A 12,740-nucleotide genomic window follows, 5' to 3' on the forward strand; every position below is an offset into this window, starting at 1 on the left:
TATAAATAAGTATAGGAGACTACATACAAAAACAGAATATATTCCAGATAACTTGGGGTCTATGGTCAGCCCATCCTATCCTAGACATAACAATGCTAACTGCATTAGCAACACCTGGAGTCCTTATTGAACATTCTGGTTCCCAGACTCCACTCCAAGATTTCTGAAACAAGTAGGATTGCAAACTTGCATTTTAATAAGCACTCCAGGTGTTTCTTATTCAGCTGAAGTTTTAGATTCAGTAGGCTTATGAGACACTTAGCAAAGCAAGTTCCTGTCATTTGAGAGTATATAATTTAACTACCCCCTACTTTGTATTCAGTATTGAAGATTTAATTGGCACATTTATGCCATTACTTGCTATAAAATGCATATTAACAGGAATAGAATTTAGTTTATATCATTGCCTTGTGTTGCGATGATTATTCACTGATAAACTTATTTTTAGATTCCAGAGAGTAGCTCAAACTAAGCATTGATTGGTATTGTAGATGGATACATAAGTTGTTACACTTTAATTTGTGCTTTACAAGAAAAATAACCCTTAAAATCAGAATTTGAATGGACTTTCAACTAAGGTCAATCTGAAGAAGTAGAGAAGTATAAAAACAATTTAGTGGCACACATGAATCCATGAATTAAATGACTCTCATTCCTGTCAATTTTTTTGTTCATAAATGTTAGTCTGTTTTCAGTTCTTAATACCAACTGAAAGGGTTCAAAATTATTGTTCTCTGTTGTAATTTACAACATCATTAAAGTAAAGAAAATAACCTTTGGATAAGACCAAAGATCCTATTGTTAAATTTTTCCTTTTTGGGAAAAAAGAATTTTTTTCTCTTTTTTCAGTAGTGCAGATATAATAATAGAGAATTTCAGTTACTAAATATTTGATTCTGAAATCTTCACGGGAAAATATTTTACTTCTGGTGGTAATAAAAGCTTTATTGACACTGATAAAACTATTAGATAATTCCCAAATTGTATATTTGGGGTAGTTGAAAAGCTTAAATGTAACAAAGATGAAAGCACTTCTTTTTAGAATTATAATTAAAGTTCTTTTTGCCCTTGTAAGATGCATAACAAAAAATTAAACTTATCTCTGTATAACTGATTTCTCAAAAAAGTACTTTTATGCTTTTCTAAAATGGGAACCACCACTCAGCCTGTGCAGTAGCAATAGTAAAGACATTGCAGAATGATAATATTTTACAGGTAATAATTTTTACCTAAAAGCTGATTTTGGTCTTGACCATTATGAAAATAAACGTGGCTAAATTGAGGGCTGCAAATATTGCCATTTATGAACCACACATTCTTCTTAAGGTAATATCCTAGACATTTAATGTATCATAATTCACACAACTACCATATTATTATTATGTGAATGTTATGAAACTGGAAACAGAGACAGAGAGAGTCACACAACCAGTAAGTTTAAGAATAAGAATCACAATGGAGTCATTTCCAATGTTGAGCCAGTGTTCTATTAACTTTCTAGTGATGACTGAAATTTAAGAGTTTTAAGCTCCTCACAGAGAAGTGATACTTGAGATTAGTGTCTGGTAAGGTTTATTCAATCGCAAAAATAATGAGAAAGAGAAGTGAATTAAGTGTCAAATTTGAAGAGATATAAATCTGTTATCCAGCAAAATACTAATACATTCAGTATTATACAAATATTAAGAATATTTTCAAATGTAGCTAATGATAATCATGGTTGGGGAAGAAATTACTCCCCGAGATTCTGCATTTAAGAAAAGCCTGAACTAAAAGTCGACAATGATTATTATTATGTACAAAAGAGACCTCATGAGAAGTTTTGAAGATCCAGAGACATACAAATATGTAGAAATAGAATCAAAAGCTGTGAATGAAAGACAAGTTAAAACTCATGGAATTGTACTTACACATTTAGCCACCGGATGTCGCTGCCTTCCACAAAATTTTTTTGGGACCAAAGGCATAATCCTGTTTCTGGAGGACTAGAAAGGAAGTACATTCGCAAAGCTCAGCCATTTCTAAAAAAGTGCACGTAAGAAACCGAATAGGAAAATTGAGAGCAGTTGTTTTAGACCGCTGATTCATCAAATTGTAAATCGGCAGAAAGGTATGATGTTGGTCTACAGACCCAGCGGACCAAGAGCCTGGCGCCTGCTTCTCATGATTCTGTTCGTCGCAGCCTGGAAGGCGGGGAGCGGTCAGGTCCACTACTCTGTCCCAGAGGAAGCCAAACACGGCACCTTCGTGGGCCGAATCGCCCAGGACCTGGGGCTGGAGCTGGCGGAGCTGGTGCCACGCCTTTTCCGAGTGGCGTCCAAAGGCCAAGGGGACCTTCTGGAGGTAAATCTGCAGAATGGCATTTTGTTTGTGAATTCTCGGATCGACCGGGAGGAGCTGTGCGGGCGGAGCGCGGAGTGTAGCATCCACCTGGAGGTAATCGTGGACAGGCCGCTGCAGGTTTTCCATGTGGAAGTGGAGGTGAAGGACATTAACGACAACCCGCCTGTCTTCTCCGTCTCAGTACAAAAGCTGTCAATACCCGAATCTCGACTGCTTGACTCTCGATTTCCACTAGAAGGCGCATCTGATGCAGATGTTGGAGAGAATGCAGTGCTTACTTACAGACTCAGTCCAAATGAATTTTTCATTCTTGATATTATAAACAAAAAAGACAAAGGCAAATTTCCAGTGCTTGTTCTAGGAAAAATGCTGGATCGTGAAGAAAATCCTCAGCTTCAGTTATTATTAACGGCAACTGATGGAGGCAAACCCGAATATACCGGATCTGTTACTCTGCTGATCTTGGTGTTGGATGCCAATGATAATGCGCCTATGTGCGACCGATCCGTTTATGAAGTTAAAATGTATGAAAATTCAGCGAACCAAACGTTAGTAATATGGCTGAATGCGTCTGATGCGGATGAAGGAATAAACAAAGAAATGATATATTCATTTAGTGCTTTGGTTCCGTCGAGCATAAGATGGAAATTTCTAATGAATGAAAAAACGGGAGAAATACGAGTAAATGATGCTATTGACTTTGAGGAGAGCACTACTTATGAAATTCATGTAGATGTTACAGACAAAGGAAACCCACCTATGGTTGGTCACTGCACCGTCGTAGTGGAAATTCTGGATGAAAATGATAATTCACCTGAGGTGGTTATCACTTCTTTGGCTCTCCCGGTGCAAGAAGATGCTCAGGTGGGCACCGTCATTGCCCTGATCAGAGTGTCCGACCATGATTCTGGCGCCAACGGGCAGGTGGNAAAGGCCACGGGGACCTTCTGGAGGTAAATCTGCAGAATGGCATTTTGTTTGTGAATTCTCGGATCGACCGGGAGGAGCTGTGCGGGCGGAGCGCAGAGTGTAGCATCCACCTAGAGGTGATTGTGGACAGGCCGCTGCAGGTTTTCCATGTGGAAGTGGAGGTGAAGGACATTAACGACAACCCTCCAGTGTTCCCAGCGACACAAAAAAATTTGTTTATTTCCGAAACTAGGGCTCTTGACTCTCATTTTTCACTAGAGGGCGCCTCTGATGCAGATATCGGGGCCAACGCTCTGCTGACTTACAAACTGAGCTCTAACGAATATTTCTCTCTGGAAGTACCCAGCAACGAGGAACAGATAAAACCGCTCGAACTAGTACTAAAAAAATCCTTAGACAGGGAAGTAGATTCAAAGCTTCTCTTGGTGCTCAAAGCAACTGATGGGGGCAAACCTGAGCTGACAGGTACCACAGAATTACACATCACAGTGCTGGATGCAAATGACAACGCCCCGGTATTTGACAAAGCAGTCCATCGTGTAAAATTACTGGAGAATTCGAGAAACGGTACACTGGTTATTCGACTTAATGCCTCGGATTTGGATGAAGGTTCCAACAGTCACATTCTTTACTCCTTTGCAACTGATGTCTCTTCTAATACAAAAGCCTCTTTTCACATAGATTCAGTCAGTGGAGAAATAAAAGTAAACGGAAAAATAGATTTTGAAGAAACTAAATTATGGAAACTTCAAATAGAAGCAGTTGACAAAGGAAATCCCCCGATGTTTGGTCACTGCACCATCTTGATAGAAGTTTTGGATATTAACGATAATGCTCCGGAGTTGCTAGTGACTTCGCTGTCGCTGTCAGTTCCAGAGGATGCTCTACTGGGGACGGTCATCGCCCTAATCAGTGTAACTGACCGTGATTCTGGAGCCAACGGGCAGGTGGCCTGCTCACTAACACCCCATGTTCCCTTCAAGCTCGTGTCCACCTTCAAGAACTACTATTCGCTGGTTGTGGACAGCGCCCTGGACCGCGAGAGCGTGTCGGACTATACTCTAGTAGTGACCGCGCGGGACGGAGGCTCGCCTTCGCTGTGGGCCACGGCCAGCGTGTCCGTGGAGGTGGCCGACGTGAACGACAACGCGCCGGCATTCGCGCAGCCCGAGTACACGGTGTTCGTGAGGGAGAACAACCCGCCCGGCTGCCACATCTTCACGGTGTCCGCGCGGGACGCGGACGCGCGGGAGAACGCGCGGGTGTCCTACTCGCTGGTGGAGCGGCGGGTGGGCGAGCGTGCGCTGTCGAGCTACGTGTCGGTGCACGCGGAGAGCGGCAAGGTGTACGCGCTGCAGCCGCTGGACCACGAGGAGCTGGAGCTGCTGCAGTTCCAAGTGAGCGCGCGCGACGCGGGCGTGCCTCCGCTGGGCAGCAACGTGACGCTGCAGGTGTTCGTGCTGGACGAGAACGACAACGCGCCCGCGCTGCTGCCGCTGCCTGGGGCGGGCGGCGGCGCGGGCGCGGTGAGCGAGCTGGTGTGGCGGTCGGTGGGCGCGGGCCACGTGGTGGCGAAGGTGCGCGCGGTGGACGCGGACTCTGGCTACAACGCGTGGCTGTCGTACGAGCTGCAGCCGGCGGCGGGGGGCGCGCGCAGCCCGTTCCGCGTGGCGCTGTACACGGGCGAGATCAGCACGACGCGCAGCCTGGACGAGGCGGACTCGCCGCGCCAGCGCCTGCTGGTGCTGGTCAAGGACCACGGCGAGCCGGCGCTGACGGCCACGGCCACCGTGCTGCTGTCGCTGGTGGAGAGCGGCCAGGCGCCCAAGGCGTCGTCGCGGGCGTTGGCGGGCGCGGCGGGCGCGGAGGCGGCGCTGGTGGACGTCAACGTGTACCTGATCGTCGCCATCTGCGCCGTGTCCAGCCTGTTGGTGCTCACGCTGCTGCTGTACACGGCGCTGCGGTGCTCGGCGCCGCCCACGGGGGGCGCGTGCGCGCCTGGGAAGCCCACGCTGGTGTGTTCCAGCGCGGTGGGGAGCTGGTCGTACTCGCAGCAGAGGCGGCAGAGGGTGTGCTCTGGGGAGGGCGCGCCCAAGACCGACCTCATGGCCTTCAGCCCTAGTGTTCCTCCTGGTTCAAGTTCTGGAGATAGTGGAGAACAACGGGATATTTTCAGGAATGATGTAAGTACAGTAATTCTGGAATAGTTTTTATGCCTTTTGATGTCAATCTCATAGTATGTTCACTAACATTACTGTACGTTTATTGCTTCAGTTGCTTGTTTTTTGTTTTTTTCCTTTGGGGTGGTTTATTTTTAAAGCATACTGGAAGTCTCTCTGTTTTTATTACTTTTCACTAAAGTCTTTGTGAACATGCCTGGAACATTATTTATTTGCTGGAAATAATAAGAGTGGTATGCAAAAATGAAACAGATGGCTAATGCTTTCGGAAAATGAAGAAGGTTAAATCGTCCTGGAAAGAAAGCAAGGATCACTCATTGAAAATGGAGAATGTGTGCAAAGCTTAAATATTCTAGTTCTCAACTTTGCAGCAAGTTAATTTTTCCTATACATTTTCTTACTTTAATTGATGTCCTCCACTAATTATGTTAAACATAATCAAAATGACCATAATAATGTGTCACTTCATAGTTTAGTTATCTTGAGTTTGAAATGTATTTAACTTCTTACTTTTCTATAAACTATAAGTTTATTACAAATGGACATGGACTGTTGAGGTGGCTTCCTTTTATAAATAGTTTTGTTTCTTTATAATCAATGGCATACTTCTTTGAGAAGTGGGTGAAGTTTCAGCCTTATCTTTGAGGGGAACTTTACTTTTTTGTCTTTAAGTCTCTCACAATTTCAATATTATTTTCTTAATAGTCTTGAGCTGCTTCAGATAAACTACATTTTTTTTACCTTTTAAAAATGTTTATTTTTGCAAGAAAACAAGTGGGGCAGGGGTAAACAGAGGGGTACAGAGGATCCCAAGAGGGTTTTGTGTTGACAGCAGTGAGCCCAATGTGGGCCTTGAACTTATGAACCCAACACCAAATGGTACGATCATGACCTGAACCAATGTCAGCTGCTCAACCAGCTGAGCCATCCAGGTGCTCCTTTCTATACTTCTTAATTTCAGTTTTCCTAATTGCCTATTGAATCTATTGCTGCTGTCCTCTAGATTAATTCATTGATTTCCTTTATTTTATTTGGAAGATTTATTTTATATTTGATCATATTTATATTTCTTACAATCATGGGACTCATCATGAAGCTGTATGGAAATATTTTAGGGTAGTGTTGAAAAATTCACACTCCTTTGTGCTTTGAGTTTAACAAAGTGTTCCCATATTGGGGAAGGGTAATACTAATTTATGTGTTCACCCAGCCAGTTGGTCTTTGAAATGAGATTGGTTTAAATAGCTTACACATAACAACCATGGAATATCCACAAAGGCACTTCTGCTTGACAGTGGTGTTGATCATATTTCACAATTTAACATTATATACTTTAGATACATTTGATACAAACTTTTTTTTGGTCCCAAAGCTATATTTATGTGAACCGTTTAAAGAAATCACAAAGATAGTGTCTGGATAGCTCTGTTGGTAAAGCCTCTGACTCCATCTCAGCTCAGGTCATGATCCATTGGTTCCTGAATTTGAGCCCAGCATCTGGCTTTGCTCTGGCAGAGTGGAGCCTGCTTCAGATTTTGTTCTTCCCTTCTTCTCTCTCTTTCTGTCTCTCTGATGTGAAATTTTATTATTATTATTTTTTTGCTACAGTGTACAAGTTAATGTACCCTTTAGCTGTATTGAAATAAGTTATGTATATTTTTATGTGGAGAAGAACCATGTTATGAATAGGGTAAAGTTTACAGAGATGCTGAGAAGTCATTAGTGACCATTTTCTACCCAGCAAAAAAAAAGATGATTTCTATGAAGATGAACATTAAGACATCTTCAGAAAAGGAAAAACCATGGCATAGTATATCATACTGAAATTCTCTTCATCCATAGCTACAAAATAGAACAAGATCAAACAGACACTAACTATAAATAAACCACTACTATTTGAGTTATTTCAGTTTATTAGACAATGTGTGAAGTACTTAAAATATATAATTTTATTTAATCTTTGTAACAACTTATAAAGTACATGTGACTACCTGAATTTTAAAGATGAACTAGGACATGGGAAGATATTTGTCTAGCTTGTCTACTGCCATCCAGCTAGCACATGATAAAGTTGATATTCAAATGTGTATCTTTTTGATTCCAGATCCATTCTTTTATTCACCGTAGAGCTTTCTACAGTAAATCTTTTCTCTGATCAGGCATAGTTCTGGCTAGGAAAGTCAAGCACAAACCGTATACAAGTGAATCCTTCTCTCAGCTTTGCTTAAGAAAAAACCTTCATGAGTATTGTCATATTTAATTTTGTAGAATGTCATAACTGAGATAAGAATTGAGTTTTTTATGTTAAGTTTTTTTTTCTCAGAAGAGCTCATGATCATGTTAATGTTTCTTCATGCCACATTGAGATAGGTATTTGCATTATTCAATCAGTAGATAATGAAGAGTTGCCATTGTAAAGACTATGTATCTGTTTTTTTTTGGAAGTGATAAAAATAAGAATTATTTAACATGTGAGGAAATCCATAAAATTCTGATGTTCTTGCAGAAGAGTAAAGCCAAATGATAAATATGAAAATGACCCTTTCTTCTTCATGCTGTGAATAAGGATAATGTTTTGGACAAATATAAGGGAAAATACGATTATTTCCAGGATCGTGAACATCAGCAAATGATGCAATAAGTGTTTCCAAAATGTCATACTTCAGTAATAGGTTTAAGATGTATATTGCCTGTGAAAATCTTTGAATGTGTGTAGGTTTTTCAGAATTCAGTCTGCTTCAGTCTTGTTGCCTGTAAGATTTGTGCTCACTGGACTAATGATCTATGATCAAATAACTGTGTATACTTTAATGAGCCATGATAGCAAAGAGTGAACATCAATGAATATATCCTATAATTTTGATAATATAATGTTGAATAGTACTTCTAATCCATTGATTTTGAAGAGCCTCCTGGGTTTCCAAGAATGTTTCAAGATTAGTTTCTCTGTTTAATGGGTTTTTTAAATGTTTTTTTATTTATTTCTGAGAGAGAGAGAAACAGCACGAGCAGGGGAAGGTCAGAGAGAGAGGAAGACACAGAATCTGAAACAGGCTCCAGGCTCTGAGCTAGCTGTCAGCCCAGAGCCCGATGCGGGGCTCGAACCCACAAAATACGAGATCATTACCTGAGCTGAAGTCAGATGCTTAACTGACTGAGCCACCCAGGCACCCCTCTGTTTTATGTTTTTAATAGTAATGTTACCAGACTTGTTATGTTACATTAGTGAAATATGAAGACTAGTAGAACAGTAATTCATACACTCTAATATATGGCTAGCAGTACATACAGTTGAAATTTAAGACTAACCAGATTGGTTTAGTAAAGATCAGGCAAAAAGTTCCTTTCAATTAATTTTACAGAATCAGTGTTAAGGACAATATTGATATGAACTTCTTGACATTAGCTTATTGCCAGATCTTGAGCCCATCCCCAAAGATGAGTTCAAAGATAGCATGATCTCTTTTATATCAGCTAGTTGAAATGGTGATATCAGAAATATCACAGCCAAAATGCAAAAGATGGGTCATTGGTTAATACAATATGTCAAACATTTTAAAAAATGTTTATTTACTTTGAGAGAAAAAGAGATAGAGCACACAAGGGTGGGCGGGCAGAGAGAGAGGGAAAGAGAGAGTCCCAAGTAGGCTCCACACTGTCAGTGCAGAGCCTGACATGGGACTTGATTTTACACGTGAGATCATGACCTGAGCTGAAATTAAGACTCGGATGCCTAACTGACTGAGCCATCTAGTCACAAACTTTTGTGACTTGGTATTCATCTTATATCCTTTCATATAAAAAAAAAACCCACCATATTACTGGAGAGTCATTGATAAATCAGCATCTGGTTTTAATTCAGACATGTAATATTATCTAGCTTGGGTAATATTTCTAATGTTCATCTTTCTATCTGCCTTTCAGGACTCCATATTGCATGTAACATTTCAATCCCCAATTTCTGTAGTGAAATGGTTGGAGATCTTTTGCTTTTTTTCTCCAAAATAAATCTGATGGTTTTCAGATAGCATGTTAAATCTACTGTTAATGTAGTCCAATGTCATATTTTGATTAGAGGCCCTTATAACTGATTGCTTCACACATGCATAAGAAAATTCAGTGTTATAAAAAATTAAGAGTCTGCTTTATTAGTTTTTTAAGAAGAAATTTTGCATTTACTAAGAATTCTAGCAGGATGATAACATTACCCATTGTGTGTGAGTGTGTGTGTGTGTGTGTGTGTGTGTACTCAAGATAAAGAAAAATATTAACATACAAATAGATGTACTACTAATTTTTAATATGCCATTTAAATATTTTTAAATAAGAGATGAATCATCAAAGTCATACAACAAGGGGCGCCTGGGTTGCCTAGTCAGTTAAGCATCCAATTTTGGCTCAGGTCATGATCTCACAGTTTGTGGGTTCAAGCCTCACATTGGGCTCTGTGCTGGCAGCTTAGAGCCTGGAGCCTGCTTCACATTCTGTGTTTCCCTCTTTCACAGCTCCTCTTCCACTCACACTGTCTCTCTCTCTCTCTCAGAAATAAACATTAAAAAATTAAAAAATCATTCAATAAAATACTCAAGCTATGAGTATTTTTTACTCATAAAGCAATGAACTTTATTCTAAATAACTTTCTACTTTAAACTTCCATTGTATTCTCTTTTGACACATTAAATTCCCAGTCTATAGAGAAGACAAAGGGCATATAACCAAATTACATCTTTATGCAATGAAAACTTATATCAACAATTCCCATTTTCTACTTGGTATTTTATGAAATTGACTTTACACAAACATTAAAGTCGTTTGCCATTTGGTTGAATTGTTTGATTATTTTCTCAATATATATTTAGCAAAGTATTAGGCACTTACAGGAATTAATTAGAAATAATTTTCCTTGTTATGGATGAACTTATGATCTCAAACTCATAATTCTTTCAAAAAGAAACAAATCAGCTATTTTCATGAATTTATCTTGACAGATTTACATAAATCATATGTGTGTTGGTGACTTGGAAATACCAATATGGCACACACATTTTCATGGTGAGTTTTACTGATTTCATTGAATTATAGTAAATTTATTTTATAATTGAAAGACATCTCCCATACCATTGACATAAAGGTCATTTTGATATCTCATATTATACTGTTAGCAATGCAACTTACCTGATAAACCATATGTGTCAAATATAAACTTCATCTACATCCATAGACTTTTCCATTGTGAATTCTATGTTTTAAACATAGATTAACTTTGAAAACATAATTTTATTTTTCACAGGATATATGATTGCTTGTAACAAAAACAAATGTTAATAACAAAAATAACTGGAATTAAATAGACATGAATAGAAGGCAAGTGCACATAGAAAAGAACACAACATGCAGAACTTAAAGACTAAAGAATTGTTATTAAAACCTCAAATTTGTCTTTGAGTTTCCTAGCAGCCAAAGTAACAAGAGAGACTAGAAGTAAAACAATTAAAATTTGATACCATTTTAATATGAGAAACAGTATCTTTAGGAAATGTTTAACCCTAGTTTTTCATAAGGCTACCTGGAGAATTGAACTCTGTGTGTATTTATGTAGATAAGTAAAAGAACAATTGTATAACTCTAAATCAAGCATAGGAACAAAATTTTCATATTAAGAATAAAATGCCATTAAGAATAAAATACCGTCAGTTTCAATATAACTTATAATATGATGTTCCCTAAATAAGCACTTTGGAAGTATTATTTTGGGGGTAAAGTAACATGAAATGTGTGAAGTTAATTATATTTATCTCTTTAAGTAAAATTCTATAACGTATGGTGTAGTGCACACTACTCACTATTCAGGCGCAAGGTGTCGCTCTTTACTTGGTGGAAATAGTTCTTTCATGGGTTGGTCTGATTGGCCAGGAACGCCTCGTACAAAAAAAACGGCTCCATCATGCCGAACGCTACTGTTAAAAGATTCTTTGAAACTTCTCAAAAATTCAGCTAGATTTTTAACCCAAAACAGGAGTTTCTGGTATTGTGAGTGTAAAGAACCTTATTTTGAAAGTCAATGTTGTATGCCATGTTTGGCTCTCAAAGAAGGGGATTGCGCACTCGGCTTCTGCTGCTGTCATTTCTGCTGCTCACAGTCTGGGAAGCTGGGAGCGGCCAGGTCCACTACTCAGTCCCGGAGGAGGCCAAACACGGCACCTTCGTGGGCCGCATCGCCCAGGACCTGGGGCTGGAGGTGACTGAACTGGTGCCGCGCCTTTTCCGAGTGGTGTCCAAAGGCCACGGGGCCCATCTGGAGGTAAATCTGCAGAATGGCATTTTGTTTGTGAATTCTCGGATCGACCGGGAGGAGCTGTGCGGACAGAGAGCTGAGTGTAGCATCCACCTGGAGGTGATCGCGAACAGGCCGCTGCAGGTTTTCCATGTAGAAGTGGAAATAAAGGATATTAACGACAATCCGCCGGTGTTCTCTCTCAGAGAACAAAAGCTGCTGATTTCTGAATCTAAGCAACCTGACTCTCATTTTCCTCTAGAGGGAGCTTCTGATGCAGATATAGGAGAGAATGCTCTATTGACCTATAGACTAAGTCAAAATGAGTATTTTTCTTTAGAACTACCAACACATAGTAAGCAGACTAAAAGACTGTCGCTTAAATTAAAGAAATATCTGGACCGAGAGAAAACTCCAGAACTTAATTTGCTACTGACAGCTGCAGACGGAGGAAAACCAGAGCTAACCGGCACTGTTCAGCTTTTCATCCAAGTCTTGGATATTAATGACAATGATCCGGAATTTGAGCAATCAGAATACAAGGTGAGATTGATGGAAAACGCAGCTAAAGAAACTTTTGTGATAAAGCTAAACGCCACAGATCGAGATGAAGGAATCAATGGAGAGGTAACATACTCCTTAATGGCAGTTAAGCCCAATGGAAAATTCTTATTTACACTAGATGAAAATAGCGGAGAAATGAGGGTCAATGGAACATTAGATTATGAAGAAAACAAGTTTTATGAAATTGAAGTACAGGCCACAGATAAAGGGAATCCCCCAATGGCAGGTCACTGTACAGTCTGGGTAGAGATCTTAGATGCCAATGATAATGCTCCTGAAGTCACCGTGACTTCGCTGTCTCTCCCAGTACGAGAGGACACTCAGCCTAGCACGGTCATTGCGCTGATCAGTGTATCCGACCGTGACTCTGGCGCCAACGGGCAGGTGGCCTGCTCACTAACACCCCATGTTCCCTTCAAGCTCGTGTCCACCTTCAAGAACTACTATTC

General features: G+C 40.2%; 2 protein-coding genes across 2 annotated transcripts; both read left to right on the top strand.

The window, feature by feature from the left end:
- Window positions 1-2,115: 2,115 nt before the first annotated feature.
- LOC120245646 (protocadherin alpha-10-like) lies at window positions 2,116-11,417 on the top strand. The gene is made up of 3 exons (XM_039252761.1): window positions 2,116-3,267; window positions 4,221-5,456; window positions 11,283-11,417. The coding sequence occupies exons 1-3, from the start codon at window positions 2,116-2,118 to the stop codon at window positions 11,415-11,417; spliced, it is 2,523 nt and encodes an 840-aa protein (XP_039108692.1).
- A 109-nt stretch (window positions 11,418-11,526) lies between these two features.
- On the top strand, window positions 11,527-12,735 carry LOC120245647 (protocadherin alpha-11-like; the record flags this gene model as incomplete). Its single annotated transcript, XM_039252762.1, has 1 exon — window positions 11,527-12,735. A coding segment is annotated over exon 1 (1,209 nt), but the record flags the coding sequence as incomplete, so codon positions are not given.
- Between the last annotated feature and the right edge of the window lie 5 nt (window positions 12,736-12,740).

This window comes from Hyaena hyaena, unplaced genomic scaffold (genome assembly GCF_003009895.1).
Source record: "Hyaena hyaena isolate Hyena2069 unplaced genomic scaffold, ASM300989v1 scaffold_426, whole genome shotgun sequence".
NCBI lineage: Eukaryota > Metazoa > Chordata > Mammalia > Carnivora > Hyaenidae > Hyaena > Hyaena hyaena.